Source organism: Triturus cristatus, chromosome 1_1, assembly GCF_964204655.1.
Source record: "Triturus cristatus chromosome 1_1, aTriCri1.1, whole genome shotgun sequence".
Classification (NCBI taxonomy): domain Eukaryota; kingdom Metazoa; phylum Chordata; class Amphibia; order Caudata; family Salamandridae; genus Triturus; species Triturus cristatus.
The window spans coordinates 980,024,742-980,040,472 of record NC_140579.1 but is presented as its reverse complement, the minus strand read 5'-3'; the positions used below and the strand labels follow the sequence as shown (position 1 = coordinate 980,040,472).

Sequence of the window (15,731 nt, the reverse complement as noted above, 5' to 3'; positions counted from 1 at the left end):
CACAGACAACACATTTTCAACTGAAATGACCATTACATTTGCATCAAAATACGGTTTTACTGCACACAAACATTAATGAGTGCAAATATCATCACCTAGTGTATTAATGTGTTTCGATCGTATTCAAATATTTTGTTTCCACCAAACTTCAGAATTAGAAAAAAATTTGCTTCATTTGTTCTAATTCTGATATATTCTGAAACATCAGCACAGTTCTTTTTTTGTGTGTGTGCTAGAAAAAAAATCATACACTCTCCTCTTATGTGGATACTTAGCCAGATTGTCACATAAATTCTCTCACGTTGAAGTCGGAGAAAGAAAAGTAAACATCTGAAAGAGACACGTTAGTGATAGATTCCTTACCTTAGAATATCCCCAGGCATCAGACTGGATCCGGAAAGTTTTCGTCAGCAGTACCCCTGCGCGTCGGTAGGCGTCGTCGTGCGGCTCTGCTGGCGTCGTAGTAGCCGAGATGACGTCGTCGGAGCTACTTAGACTTGCCCGGGCACGCTGACGTCAGTTCTTTCTTTTTCCGCGCCAGCAAGTGCAGATCCGAGAGAGAGCGGTACTCCTAGTCAATAAATTTGACTTGTTTACGAGACGTGTCTCTTGTTTTTATCAAGAGTTCGACTTTTGGTGCAGTAGGCATGGCCGGGTTTAAGTCCTGTTGGGACTGCCATCGGACCCTGACGGTGACGGACCCGCTCAACGTGTGTCTCTTCTGCTTGGGGCACGCCATCACCCCGAGACGTGCCCCGATTGTCGGGCCATGGCGCAGAAAGCTTGCGGGAGTGTTCCCGGAAGTTGTTGGGGGCCCGGCACTCAGTACTGCCACGCTCGAGGTCCCGCTCCCGTAGGGAGGTCGAGGAATCGCTGGCGCAGCCAACACCATCGTTCATCGGAATCGGGGACAGGTAAGTCCAAGCGCCATAAAAGGTCGAAGGAGCGGCGTCGCTCTTCGTCTACTCCTCACCGGTCACGGGACTCGGTGGAGGGGGCGGGTGGTCACTCCCCCGCGGCTCCTTGAGGGCCTCCGTTGTTGCCTGCAGCTTACCCGCATTTTTGGGGACCGTACGTGCCTCCGGAAGAAGTATAGGTACTTCTGTCAGCAACATGGGTTGTTTCTTTGTCCCATCGGGTCCCTCCGGAGCGCCTTTGGCCCCCGCGGACCCCTTGGGTGGTTCTGCCCTGTGCCGCCGCCTTTGGCCCCGTTTACGCCGGCAAGATACCCTGTGGCGCATTTGGCTCCGCTCTCGTCGCCACGCTGCCGGCCTCGGCACAGCCGTTGGCTCTGGCCTCATCACAGCCGTTGGCTCTAGCCTCGGCGCTGCCGTTGGCTCCGGCCTTGGCGCAGGCTCCGGCCTCAGTGGGCTCCGTCCTCGGCGCAGCCGTTGGCTCCGGCCGCGACACTGCCGTTGGCCTCTGCACAGCAGTTGACATCGGCCTCGGCGACACCGTTGCATCATAGCCTCGGCACCGGCCTCGGCGCCATTGGCAACGGTTTCGTTGCCTCCAGGGCAGGTTTATATCGAGCCTGCCTCCAATCCCTATTCCTGATCAAAGGGGGGTACTAGGAGGGGTCTGAGGAACTTCTCGCAGCTCGCTGTGAGGATGATCTAAACTAGTTTGACAATATGAAGAATCCCAGCAAGCTGGAATTCTCTCCCCACCCTGATACACTGTCCCCCTCCTCCGTAGCTACGGAGGTGGTGGGTACATTATGTGATATGGCTTAGGGGAGGCTCCTAACCTCAAATTCCCTACAGTGCCTATCAGGGCGGTCTCCTCACTGCAGGGCTTCAGCAGCGGCCTCCTCTACAGAACCGCTGCTACCCTTCAATAACGCAATTTAAACGTAACACAGGGGCGCCAGTGCATACAAGGTATCCCCAGTTTCATCGCACAGGGCCTACCAGTAGAGTATCTTGTGTTCCAGGGCTCTGCTTCTCCAAGGGCCTTTTGGCCCTCTATTCCAACTCTGTGTGGGACACGGTGGCGCAGGTGCTGCCACAGTGGCAAGCGGAGGCTTGGAAGGTACTCTCCCAACCAATTGACGAGGGTTAAGATGCAGCGGGATTCCCGGCATCCTCCATAGGCAGAAAAATTTGTATAACAGCAGAGTGGGTCCCAGGGTTAGTGGGCAGATCAGTCCACCGCCACCCCTACCACCGCTGCCTCAAGAACTTCCTCGTCTGCTGTTTCAGTCCACTGTTTCAGGCCCACCACACGCCAGTGGGCGGCGGGATTCGCAATCACCTCCCCCACTGGTGCCCCATCACTTTGGACTGGTGGGTTCTGCAAACAGTCCGAAGGGGCTACTCCTCCCCTTCGATACTACTCCTCCTGCTATGCCACGTCAGTACCACCGCTATCGGGCAATCACTTGACGCTTTGCAAACAGGAAGTTGCGGCACCCTTGGCCTAGGGGGCCATCGAGCGTGTTTTAGACCTTCGGAACGTCAGTCATTTATTTCCTAGGCACGAAAGGCGAGGGTAGTGTTCCACTTGCAGGATGCTTACTTCCACGTCCTGCCGGCCCACCGGCGTTACCTGCGGTTCACGGTTGGCCGCTAGCATTTTCAGTTCACCGGGATCCCCTTTGGGCCTTACCGGCGCCCCTCGGGTGTTCGCTAAAGTGATGACGGCGGTCGCAGCTTGTCTGCGCAGATTAGGGGTTCCAGTCTTCCCCTATCTCGACGACTGGTTGTTGAAGGCGGGCTTGCCCCAGGCAGTCGTCTCCCACCTCCAGACTACGGCCGACCTCCTGCATTTGCTGGGGATCTCCGTCAACGTGCCGTAGTCGCATCTGGTTCCCTCTCAGAGGCTTCTCTTCATGGGAGCGGTTCTGGACACGGCGCAATTTCAGGTTTATCCTCCCGAACAGCGAGTCTGGGACATTCAGACTATGATTCCGATCTTTCATCCCATCCTGCTGATCAATCATGCCAGATGGCATATGTGGGCTCTGCAGTGGGACCTGAAGTTCCAGTGGGCGCAGTATCAGGGACACCTGTCCGACTACGTCCAGATCTCGGAGGGCACTGTACAAGACTTGCAGTGGTGGTTCACTGACCAGCGTTGAGTCAGCAGCAGATCCCTCTCCCTCCCTCAACCGGAGCACACAGTGGTGACGGACGAGTCCCTCCTGGGATGGGGCGGCCACATGGGGGAGGCAGAGATCAGAGGTCTCGGTCTGAAGTAGAATCCAAGCTCCATATCAATCTTTTGGAGCTCAGGGCGATCCTACTTGCACTGAAAGCACTCCTTCCAACAAGCATCGTGGACCCTCGATCAGGAGGCTCTGTGCCTCTGGACATGGCTGGAACGCCAGGGCATTCTCCTGGTGGTTCAACACTTGGCAGGTTCTTTGACCGCCAGGGCGGACGCACTCAGCCGTCTGTGCATGATGGATCACGAATGGCGTCTTCACTCGGAGGCGGTGCAAGGTCTCTTTCAACAGTGGGAGGACCACGGTTCGATCTATTCGCCATCGAACAGACCGTGCAATGTCCGCAGTTCTGCGCATTGGAGTTTCAGAGTGCTGGCGAAGATGAGACTCGTCTGGGCCCAAGTCATTCTTGTGACACTGGCCTGGGCTTGAGGAGTTTGGTATCCCGAGCTACTCAGTATGAGCATAGATCCCCTGATACGGCTGCCTCTTCAGGGGGGATATTCTGTCGCAGCAGCAGGGGACGGTCCTCTACACGAACCTGTCCAGCCTCCACCTCCTTGCGTGGAGATTGTACGACAATAGTTGATTCCATTTGACTTGGCTCCGGAAGTCTGTGATGTGCTTCTGGCAGCCAGGCATCCCTCAACTAAGACTGTACACGCCTGCAGGTGGAGCACATTTGTGGCATGGTGCACAGCGAAAGCTGTAAATCCCCTTTCTGCCCCTCTTTTTGAGGTCCTATTGTTCCTTCTCTCTTTAGCCCAGCGGGGCTCTGCTCTGGGCACTATTCAGGGCTACCTTTCTGCTCTTTCCGCCTTTCTCCGGCAGCCTGATTAGCCCTGTCTTTTCAAGTCCCCTGTGGTCAATAGATTTCTCAAAGGCATTACTCACCTTTTCCCTCCTATTCCTTTTGTGATGCCTCAGTGGTGACCCTGGTTCTCACATACTTAATGTGCACTCCCTTTGAGCCTCTTCATAACTGTCCTTTACGGTTATTAACTTTGCACACTGTGTTCCTGGTGGCTATCACCTCCACTAGGCGTTGGAGTGAGCTCCAGGCACTTTCATGTAAACCTCCTTTCCTGATGGTTCATCCGGACAAGGTTGTGCTTCAGGCACGTTCCCTCCTTTCTACCAAAAGTAGTCCCTGCCTTTCATCTGGGGCAAACTGTCACTCTGCCCACTTTCCTTCCGCCTCCGCATCCTTCCAGAAAGGAAGAGAGGCTCCACCGTCTGGACCCTAAACGTGCGCTTTCATTCTACCTCAACCGCACACAACCGTTCCGGGTGCATGACCAGCTCTTTGTTGGCTACGTGGGTGCCAAGAAAGGCCGGGCTGTGCACAAGAGAACTATCTCCCGCTGGGTTGTCTTGTGTATTCCAGCCTGTTTCACTTTGTTAAAAAGAAGCCTCCGGTAGGGTTGTGCGCCCATCCGACCAGGGCGACGGCGGCTACTACAGCATTGAGACGCGGTGTCCCACTGCAAGACATCTGTCAGGCGGCCACGTGGGCCTCGCTGCACATGTTCACTAAGCACTATTTTCTTGACAGTCAAGTCCGGAGAGACGGCTTCTTTGACCGTTCGGGTCTCCGTGACTTTCTGGTGTAATTTCACTTCACAGACCCACCACCGGGGTTGGCATTGCTTGGGTATGTATTCTAAGGTAAGGAATCTATCACTAACGTGTCTCAGATGCACAAGTTACTTACTTGTGTAGCGATATATCAGTAAGAGACATTAGTTAGTGATAGATTCCTTACCGCCCGCCCATCCTCCCCGTTCTGCAAACTGTTCTCTAGGGTTCAGGTCATCCCTTTCAGGGCCCTAGTTCTATTGCACCAGTAGTCGGTCTCTGGCATGGCTCTGCGTTCCTGCCGCGGAAAATCGTGTACAGAACTGACGTCAGCGCCCGGGGGCACGTCTAAGTAGCTCCGACGATGTCATCTCGGTGACTACGACGCCAGCGACGTACGCGGAGCCGCACGAAGACGCCTACCGACGCGCAGGGGTACTGCTGACGAAAACTTTCCGGATCCAGTCTGACGCCTGGGGATATTCTAAGGTAAGGAATCTATCACTAACTAATGTCTCTTACAGATATATCGTTACACAAGTAAGTAACTTGTGCATCAAGCTCCCTCTGAAGAGAGAGTATGACATTTGACCTCTGTCATTGAATGCACAGCAAATGTGACAAGATAACTGCAACATTTAACGGCCTGTTTACAGAAAGCAAGTTTGTGGAAGAATACAGTAAACAAGGTTTGAACATCGGACGGGACAAACTCAAGCTAGGCAGCCTAAAACAAATAAAGACAGCAAATTGAAAGCCAGAAATGTGAGTTGCAAATTACAAAGCCAAACGGGTGGAATGCATTCCTAAGTCTGCTTTCTGAGTGTGCCCAAGATGTCTTTAGCAAACCTGATAGCTGCGCTGTCTGGTAGGCTTCAACCTAAAAGGTACAAATATCAGACCCAACATAGATATTACTTGCAGACCCGCAGGTTGCGTGTACAGTTTCCATCTCCATTAGAAACTAATTTCCTTGTAATTTTAGAAAATCATGCAACATCTCCATTTATCAGAAAAACAAACAATTCCCACTTCTATTTGACTCTGTGTGCTGTAAACCAAAAACATGCTTCATGATCTTAGTGGGTCATTGGAATTCCTTCCTTGCAGATTTCTGGACTATTCATTCCTTCCTCACTTTCCTTCAAGCTCTCTTGCCAAGTCGTTTTGTGGTGACTTCATATTTTCCTGTGGTAGTGTTCTGGCTGTCCTCCTTTAACTCATAGTGCCATGAGACCTAGTGAATGATTACTTTTTGTGAAATGCTGTATAATATTAACTTTCACATTTATATTCGAATCAAAAAGAATCCAATGTATGCCCCTTGATGTGTGTTAGACCAGCCGAGAAAAGCTCATGGCAAGCATGGCCCATAGAAAATAATGGGCTATCTTCTCATTCAGGTCATGGATTTTCAGATTTAAATCTTCAAAATAGTGTGGCGTAAATTTTTGCCATGGTTGAAACAACAATGTCATGGATCATAGGTGGTTTTGTATCAGATTTGTGATGTAATACTCGTTTTGCAGTGAGATAATTTTTAGAGAACTATGTAGATATAGTGTCTGGATCTGAAGACTGGACCAGAAAGCTTTGTTGTAAATGTAAAATGGTGCTAATGACATATGTAAATTGCTCCCCGTCTGTTGTGAATGTGATGCTCCACTGCTGGCAGTTACATGTTACAAAGCAAAATTTCAATAAAAATATATTTTTTGAACGTAGTATATAAATTGTTCTGAGGCATGTGCAGCCCTTTTAAGTCTTTGTGAAATTAGTCTGTATCCGGCCACTATTTGGCAAAATTATGAAACACATATGAATCTAGTTCAAAGACTAGACTAGCAGCTAGGTATCTATTTTGTGTTCCTTCGTGATAATTTGGATAGCCTTCACCAAAAGCCTTCTTTCTATTACTAAGGGACCCTTCTCCTTCCCCGACATAACTATGACCACTTATACTTCTTCAGACCTACTTTCCATGTTTGTATCCGAGAAGTAATGTGTGAAAGCGAGCTTAAAAGCAACTGGATCATAGTTGTCAAGATACAGTTAGTGGTCCTGATTTAAGATAGCCCAAGTTTACCATGAGTTATCAATAGCACAGAGTCTATGAGCCAAAATATTACTGTTAATGCAAGTGGCAAATTATTCCTTGGTTCACAGAACATTATTTAGTTTGTGGTATTGTGGTGTGAGTGACTTAGAAATTGTTACTTTTGTGTCTGGTTACTCAACTTTATTAGTCTATATTTTGTAGCTCCGGTTATGGGTCTTCTACCGGAAAAATAATTATTAAGATTGTTGCCTCATGTCTTCTGCTGCAGCTGTGGATCTGCTGGAAAAGATGCTGGTTCTGGACACTGATAAGAGGATCACTGCAACAGAGGCCCTGGCCCACCCTTATTTTGCTCAGTATCATGATCCAGATGATGAGCCTGTAGCAGATCCCTATGACCAGTCCTTCGAAAGCAAAGAGCTGGAGATTGAGGAGTGGAAAAGTGAGTAACAGTAACTTTAAAATGGAGAGTGCCTTGATTCTCTGGCTTCTCCTAATACTTTGTGGTTCGAAAACAAGAAGATGCTCATAGCTTATCTCTCATATCCGTTGCCAGAGTAGGGAATGGGATAGGGTTGTGATTATGGGCATGAGAACCATTGCTCCCTAACCTCTTCTCAGAATGTAAACGTGGGTATCCGTGAGCTGCTGTTTTATTAATATCTAGAGTGGAGAAAGGGTCTAACCGAGATAGCCTATGCCCCTTCTTTGTTTCCTAAAGTAAAAATCTGGGGTAACCTTAACATTCGTACAGTGATGGGCATCTCAATTACTATTTACCTGCCAGTTGGGCGATATGGCTTTGGCTGCTTCATCACTTTCTGCCAGTGCTTGAAATGGGGAAAAAAAGTGCATGTACTCTCCAATTAAAAGTACCTGCTTGTTTCTGAGAAGTGCTGGTACTCTCCAATTAAAAGTATTATGTCACTGTAGACAGTGCCGGCCCATTTAAAGCACTGCTTTCTACAGTGGGGAATTGGAGACGAGCACTGCCTTCACATGACTTCCTAGAGTGAAGAATATGGAGAACAAGAAGCTACTCCTTGCTGACCACGACCAAGCGTCTGGTTTCTTGTTGACTCGTGCAATGGAGTTGTTGCTTTGCAGTTATCGTCAGTCTCCTCCTTTTAGGTGTTGGACTTGTTTGACCTTGACCACCTTCTGCAATAGCTCAAGAGACTAAGAAATAATGGAAATAATGGTTTACACGTTCCCAGTGGTGTAGATTCGTAAGCTCAAGCATTTTCATCACATTTTGTGTTTGCTTTTATGTAGAGAGCATCCATTCTGTCATGACTTCTTGAGTGGGCAAAAGAGGTCATCAGGAAAGCATGTTCTCCCTCAGTCTTGCAAGCTTAGCTGAAAAAATAGGGGCTGTTGCCTGGCTAAAAGCCACCTTTGTGTCTCTCAATCTACACTATGACTCTGAAGGCAGTATCCTCTAGTGCTAGGTGTCACCTTTAGTATTGTCACAAAATAGGCATTTGCACTGGTTAGTACTGTTTCAGGCCTTGCCAAGACCAGGACGCGGACTATACAGTGCCAACTGTAAGATCGGCATATATGTCCTAGAGTTCGCTCTTCGTAAACACCAGGAAAATGTATTATTTTTCAGATTGGCGAACATCCATATCTGAGTGTGCTTTCATATTGACAGCTAGTGTAAATCATTCTGACTTCTGGCCTCTGTGTGATTTGTACTGTTTAAGAATTGAGAAAGATATGAGGTGATCCGCAATCGACTCCATCACTTCTCAGCTAATTTCAGAGAGCTATGAGGTGCCACGTCACAGTATCACTCTGGGGTCCCCTCTCTTTTAGAAGGAGATCTCACAGTGAGATACCCTCCTCTTAGTAAGACGGTTTCGTCTTGAGCGTCTCTTCCCTTTTAGAGCTGTAACTGAGATGCACCTTCTACCACTGGGTATCACAGTTACACGTTCTCTCAACAGTAAGGGCCTCTCCATCAGGACAGTATTTTGCAGTATGATATTGCCTCGTTTGTAAGAAAGCTGCCCCTGGGTGCACCATTAAATCAGGAAATCGTTAAGTGCCCTAACAATCATAATGTTTCTCCGGTTGCTGTGCAAATATCTGTTGTTGCCTTGAAATGCATGGACTTTAGTACCTTGCTTTTTCAGTTTTTCTAACTTGCTCTTTCATTTTTGCCACCTCCCCCTTGCTACCTCAGTTTGTCAACATATTTGTGTCTCCGTTTACTAACTTCTTCACCTGGCTGTTGCAGGTCTGACCTACGACGAGGTGGTGAGTTTTGTGCCTCCGCAGCTGGACTCTGAGGAGATGGAGTCCTGAAAATCAAGATGGACTGTGTCTGTTTTCACTGTGAGGGAGAGCTCTTTGCCCCGGGACTCCCACCGTTCAAGTGCCTCTCGTCTCACCCATTCTCCTTGGTGGCAGGGTTGGGTTGTCTTTCGTGATATTGGGGGGAGGGGGGAACAGAGTTATTTATAGTGACTATATGTATGCCTGCTGCATGCACGCCTCTGTTCTGTGTACGAACTGTGCCGAGCAGCCTGTTCCTGATGGAACAACTTCTTGTATATACGCCCAGTCACGACTGCCACTCAGAACCTTTAAAATTGGGTGCAAATCGGAGTTTGTGAACCCTCCGTTGGGTGTGTGCCTTTGATCGGAGTGCTATCGGACTTCTGATAAACGACGAGGGATTTCAATTCGAGTGAGCAGCTCTTCCTGGGGGCTTGGAAAGTGTTTTTTTGCTTTTTAGTTTTAATTAAATGCTTTGTGGGGAGTACAGACGTTCTCTTCCAGGTGTATTAGAGCTCTGGCAGAGGAAGGGTGTAATTTATATTGGGATCTGTTGAAGCTATTTGCCAATTTAAGAAATTGAAAAATGTTTTCTCTTTTATGTGTGTGTGGGGGGCTTCACATTAACAGTATTACTCCTGTTCTTGCTGCACTCGTATGCTGAAATACTTTTGGATGTAAAGCGTATCCCACTGTCTTCTTCCTACCTCTCCTAGTACCACACGGCTAATATTGCACCTAGTTCTGTGCAGTTGCGTACACACTTTTTGTAATTCTCACATGCTCCTCCTGCCTGCTTAAGATAGCACCTATCTTTCAGGTGGGCATCTTCCCTTCTTTTTATACGAGAGTTTTGTCACAGTATTCCACTCCCTGATTGTTCGAACAGTCCAAAGTTTCTCCTACTCTTAACCACACACACATGGCACTCTTCATACTGTGTTTTCTCTCATCTACCCGATTGCTGTGTTTGTTGAAACAGTCAAACCCTTCTCTGGGCGCTTCCAAACAGTGAATGTGATGAGATCTTCTTTTTCGTGTGGTGATCTAGTGCTGCAACTGGAGGATCAGACTATTCTGTGTTGGTCTGACAGCATATTTTTTAAGTGGTCTCAATATTGTTCATATGTGGGAATATTCTAGCAGCTCATTTGGGATAAGAAGCTGTGTATGGAGAGCATCTTCTATTAGTTCAACTACTACTTTCTAGTCACCATCCGTGATACACAGTAACAATATAATTAAAATTGAGGCCAAAATCCTTATGGAATAAAATACATATGCTGGCCTCGCAAGGCAAAATAATAAGGTGAAATGAATAAAGGCTAAAAATCTAGAGGTAAATGCAGGACCCAGAGCCAAGTGGAAGAAATACAACTTGAGTGTCTAGCATGTAAGAAATAGAACAATGATTTGGAGAGTGGGAGAAGTAGAGTTGTGACCCATGCATATTTTTAACAGGGCTAGTTCAGAGGACATGAGGAACAGGACCAGGTCCAAATCACAAAGAGAGATGGAACAGAGGTCCAAAAATCAGAAGAAGAAAGGCAGAAAATGCCCAGAGAGTGCAGTGAAAAAACGAATAAGGTTAGAATCCTATGGAAAAAATTCCTGAGTCTTTAAAGTATGACATATGCGTTGTTGAGTTAAAAAAGGAAATTTGGCTTAAAGCCATAGGTAGTAATGCGGAACATGAGCATAGGAGAAGGAGAATGGGAATAAACAGAAATTAGAGCATAGGAAAAGCAATACCAAGGCTCGGTGAAGGAGAAAAAAACAGATTACAGAGTAAGAAGCTTGCTTGGTAAGCTAATGACTAGGTGCTGAAGAAGAAAAAGACCTGTCTCGTTATACAGGAGGAGAAACAGAAAGGCAGCTTAGTGTGTGAGACATGGAGAAAAAAAACAGGTCCAGCAAGTCAGAAAATATGCCATTCTGAAGATTGAAACACTGCAGCAGAAACCGAAGGGAACTCCATATAAGGGACAAAACTGAAAAAAGGCCTGTATCATAGGAGTGGGTCCAATTAGGGTCTAGTGTGTAGGAAGAGGACATTTGGGAGTACAATCTAGGAGGAGAGTTTGGTATTTGATCCATAGAAAATGAGGACAATTTTACTCGAGCCTTAAAGGCAGAAGGATAAAAGTGAATAATCGGTCACAGCATTTGAAAAGAAGCCGAACCAGAGTTAGGAGTGTACAATACCAGCATTGTCACTTGGCCAGTCCCCGATTCCAAGGTGGGCTTTGGAGAAAAGAGAAAAACAGCTGATCCTGGGTATTGTCTCGCATGAACATGTTGTCTAGAAACTCTAAAAACCACAAATGAATTTTGTAAAATTGAAGAAGCCAGTAGGCTACTTTACTGTCATCAGCTCATTTTTCTCTATAAATCTATTTATGAATATGTTGGCTTCTATGAAGTGTATTCAGCGTTTTCTGATATTAATTGTGCTTGAATTAAATAGTGATTTGGGAGAGGGGAATGGATGACATGGGACACTGTTGTGTTCAAATATTCCTCAAGAGTGTAAGCCTTGGCAGTGTGAAGACCCATCCTGGCCATGAGAACGGGTTGTGAGGGCTTCAACATGTTAAGGATAATCTTAACTTGGGGAAGAGAGGATGGGTGTAATTGATAAGAACAGGTTATGATATGTAATCAGTAAGCCACACAATTGCCATCAGGTCACACATACATCACTGGAGGTAAACCACTTCCCTGTATTGCTAAAATAAATTTTGTATTTACAAATGGTACAGCAACCCCAGATATCAATGTTTCACCCTGGCTGCCACTCACTTATTCAGGTTAAGCTGCATCAAGCATTTGGTATCATATTTCTACCATAAAAAGCATACCATGGAAACCGAAGTCGAGAAGCCATTAAACAACAAACCTTTCTAAATCTTCTCCACGATATCTGCCAAAAGAATTTGTATGGTAAAATCATATTGACTTTCTATTATTTTCTGCAATTTAACCGTAGGAGAAGCCTAGTCTGTGAAGGGGGTGTGAACCAGTTAATAGGTAGAAGCTGGCCGAATGGAAAAGAGCGCAGGGAAAAGTGTGGTGACTCATTGTGAATGCCTTGTATAGCCAGGACAACCAGGCACAGTGGACCAGGTTACAGATAATTCTGTGCAGGGAGCCTGCGTTCTTGATTTAGCTCCTAATTAGTCCAGCTATAAAACAAAAATGTGTATTTGAATTAGGGAAGTAAATTTGTTCGGGTCTAACTGCTACGCTTGTAGCTCTTCCTGAAAAGACAGGTATGCTGATTACTATCTCAAAATTGGGGAAGTACCAGTCCATGTTGGAGTTCATCAGAAGAGTAAGAGATTTAACAAGCTTTCAATGCAAATAATCGTATCAATACGTTTCCATCACTGTGAAGAACGAGTCTTCAAACCAGCACCCTAAAAGAAGCCCAAATTACCAGAAATAAACCTAAAGGTTCGTAGTGACCATTATAGAAAATAAATAAATTGAAACAATATTTGCAATGCCCAAAATCAAGAGAGGGGAAATATATTGGTGTGGAATAACCTAATGGAAATTATTGGTTCTAGCAAGCTTCCCATGTGATTGTAAGTATTCGCTTACCTGCGTGCTTTTAGGAAGATCAGGCAGGCGCCTGGCTTCTGTCTGTGCTTGGACAGTGATTCAGATTTTCCCTCCCACCATCTTCTCCTTCCCCAGCTTGCAATCGCTTAACGTCTGGAGAGTAGGCAGATAAAGTCAAACATTGCTAGAACCTGGACACGTACCACTGCTTCCACTTTTCCGCAGAGGACTGTACTTGTCACTTCCTGCTTTCTGCCTTGTTCACTTCTCTTCAGTTAATGGTTATAATGGTCCATGGTTTTCTTTTATTCGAGGCATGTGTGCTGTAGATACACATGCTTTGCATACTCCTGTCATCTAGTGTTTGGTCCGGATGTTTGCAAGTTGTTTTTCTTTGAAGAAGTCTTTCCCAGTCACTAGGTAAGGTGACTCCTTTCAGTGATAATTGGCATGGGCATCAGCTCCATTGTTAGATTGTTTTCTTTCTGCCATCGGGTTCGGACATGTATTGTGGCGCTCCGATTCGAAACCATTAATCGGGATCCCTTTGGTGTGCAATTCACTTTACACTCATCGGTATTGTTTTCGATCGCATCTCCACCTTTTCATGTCAATCTAAGAAAACGTTATCTATATTATCAAACAAAACTCTCACCGCGGCCTTCGGACCTACCTCTTTCCTCAGTTTCTAATTCAAGGTCCAGCCTTCTGCCGATGGAATGGACGCCGTTTCAGTTCTGTTCTCGATGCCACTTCAAATATCCGCGTACCAACCAGCATAAGGTCTGTAATCTCGGTCTCTCCCCGGAGCATAAAGAGGAAGACCCTACGGGACAATCGGGCTCAACAGAGAGACATGCAGCAACAAAGTATCCAGGACACCTTTGATATCTTCGGTGAGGACATCGAGCAGGAAGAAATGGCAGCGGAGGAAGAAGAGGCCTTATCCCTCCAGGACTCCTATTCTGAATTGGAAATCGAACTTTAGTCCCAAGACATTCTGGCTGCACAGGGTGCCATAAGTACCAAAGTCCCTTTGCCCACCAAACCCACTCCAACAAACAAAAGGTCATTGTGCTACCACTGCCAACAGGCCATGGTCAGTACCGAGACTCTGATTCAAACGCCCCGTCTTCTGTATCGACACTGAAACAGTAAGGCAAGCATTTTGACTCGGGCCTGAGCAGAGATGATACCCCTTCGGTTCCGAAACATCTCTGATCGAAAGAGAAAAAGCAAAACTCCAGCTCGGCAACAAAAATTGCGGCACCGAAACAAAAAGACGCTCCCTTAGTCACGGAGCTGATTTAGGAGAAAATGAAGAAAGTGCTGAATCCTAAACAAAAGAAGATTCACATAAATCGTGATACTGGACACATAATGGCTAAACCAGTGATACCTGAATACAGAATCCCCCTCAAAAAGAAAAAGGACATAGCTACTAGCCCTATTCATGTCCCCCAGACCTCGCTACCTTCTTCACCAACACCCATTATACCAGATACAGATCCTTTACACATTACACCATCAGGTTCTCCTAACTTAAATCCTGATATAGAGGAGGATGATGACAATCTAATCAGCCACCACCAGATCCATGGGATGACTATAATATAGATCCACAGCAAGACACAGATCCTGATCTATATCTAGCTAAACCTTCCCCTCCTGATGATAATACTGCATATCAAGAATTAATTTATACGGCAACTAATTACCATGGAGTGCCTTTACATAAGGAGGCACTGGAAGATGATTTCCTGTTTGAAACCTTAGGAAGCACACATAAAACCACACAAATGTTGCCTATGTTTAAAGGTATGTTAAGGCACACTAAGGATATTTTTAAAGACCCAGGTATAGCACGTATACTAACACCTAATGTCGACAAAAATGATAACCCCCCCGACCCAGTTTTTATTAGGGGTCAGTTGCATTTGGATTCCTTAGTGGTGTTTAATGCCCCTAAAAGGGCAAATTCACAAACATTAGGGGAGGCTCCACCTCTAGATATAGAATCCAAACACATAGATGCATCAGGGAAAATAATAGCTTGTCAGTCAGCCAACCATTGGCGTATAGCCAATACACAAGGTCTCTTGTCCAGATATGATAGAGCTCACTGGGATAAAATGGAAGAATTATTAAAATATCGCCGATAAGAACACAAAAAGAGGGGGCAGGAAATAGTACAAGAAGGGAAACTCTTCTCTAATTCCTCAATCAGGTGCCTCAGATACTGCAGCTGGAGGAATCAATACTAGCAGTATGATTAGGAGATATGCTTAGCTCAGAATTTCTGGTTTCAAACCTAAGGTGTAACAAACCATTCTTAATGCACCCTTTGATAAGGAACATCTCTTTGGGCCTCAAATAGATCAGTCCCTAGAAAAAATGAGAAAGGATACAGAATTAGCAAAGTCAATGGGAGCACTTCAATCTCCTTCATATGCCTCCCTCACAGGTTGGGGTGCCCATTAATCATCTAACAATCCAACGTTTATGGGACACCAAACACAGAAGTCTCCACATCAATTTCCTGAGGTTCCAGCAGTTGAACTAGCTCTGAAAGCTTTTCAGCCTCACCTACTAGGGAAATGTGTCCGTCTGGATGTACAATATGACAGCCATGTACTATGTACACAAACAGCGAGGGACACACTCTCTACAGTTGTCACTCCTCTCTCAGAACATTTGGCGTTGGGCAATACATCACAAAATTAATCTTCTAGCAGAACACCTTCCAGGCATGCACAACCAATTTGCTGACCTTCTCAGCAGGACGCGGCAACAAGTACACAAATGGGGATTCCCTCTAAGAGACTTCTTTGCCACAGCAAATAACTCAAAATACCAAAACTTCGCCTCCAGATTCCCACACCTTCTATCCAAAGGCAATGCCTTATTTATGAACTGGTCAGGGATGTTTGCTTATGCTTTTCCGCCATTCCCTCTTCTTCCATTTCTAGTTCGGAAACTCAAACAGACATCACTCACACTAATTCTAGTGGCTCCCACATGGGTTTGTCAACCTTGGTTTACCACACTACTAGAACTATCTGTAGTTCCACA

General features: G+C 46.2%; 1 protein-coding gene across 2 annotated transcripts in view; it reads left to right on the top strand.

Moving 5' to 3' along the window:
• The window catches only part of MAPK14 (mitogen-activated protein kinase 14), a 789,257-nt gene extending 777,408 nt beyond the window's left edge, over positions 1-11,849 (top strand). For both annotated transcript variants that reach the window (XM_085651061.1, XM_085651059.1), the window contains exons 11-12: positions 7,075-7,248; positions 9,052-11,849. In XM_085651061.1, coding sequence (XP_085507187.1) covers positions 7,075-7,248; positions 9,052-9,119 — 242 coding nt within the window. In that variant the 3' untranslated portion in view covers positions 9,120-11,849. The remainder of the gene's footprint in view (positions 1-7,074; positions 7,249-9,051) is intronic.
• The last annotated feature ends 3,882 nt before the right edge of the window (positions 11,850-15,731 follow it).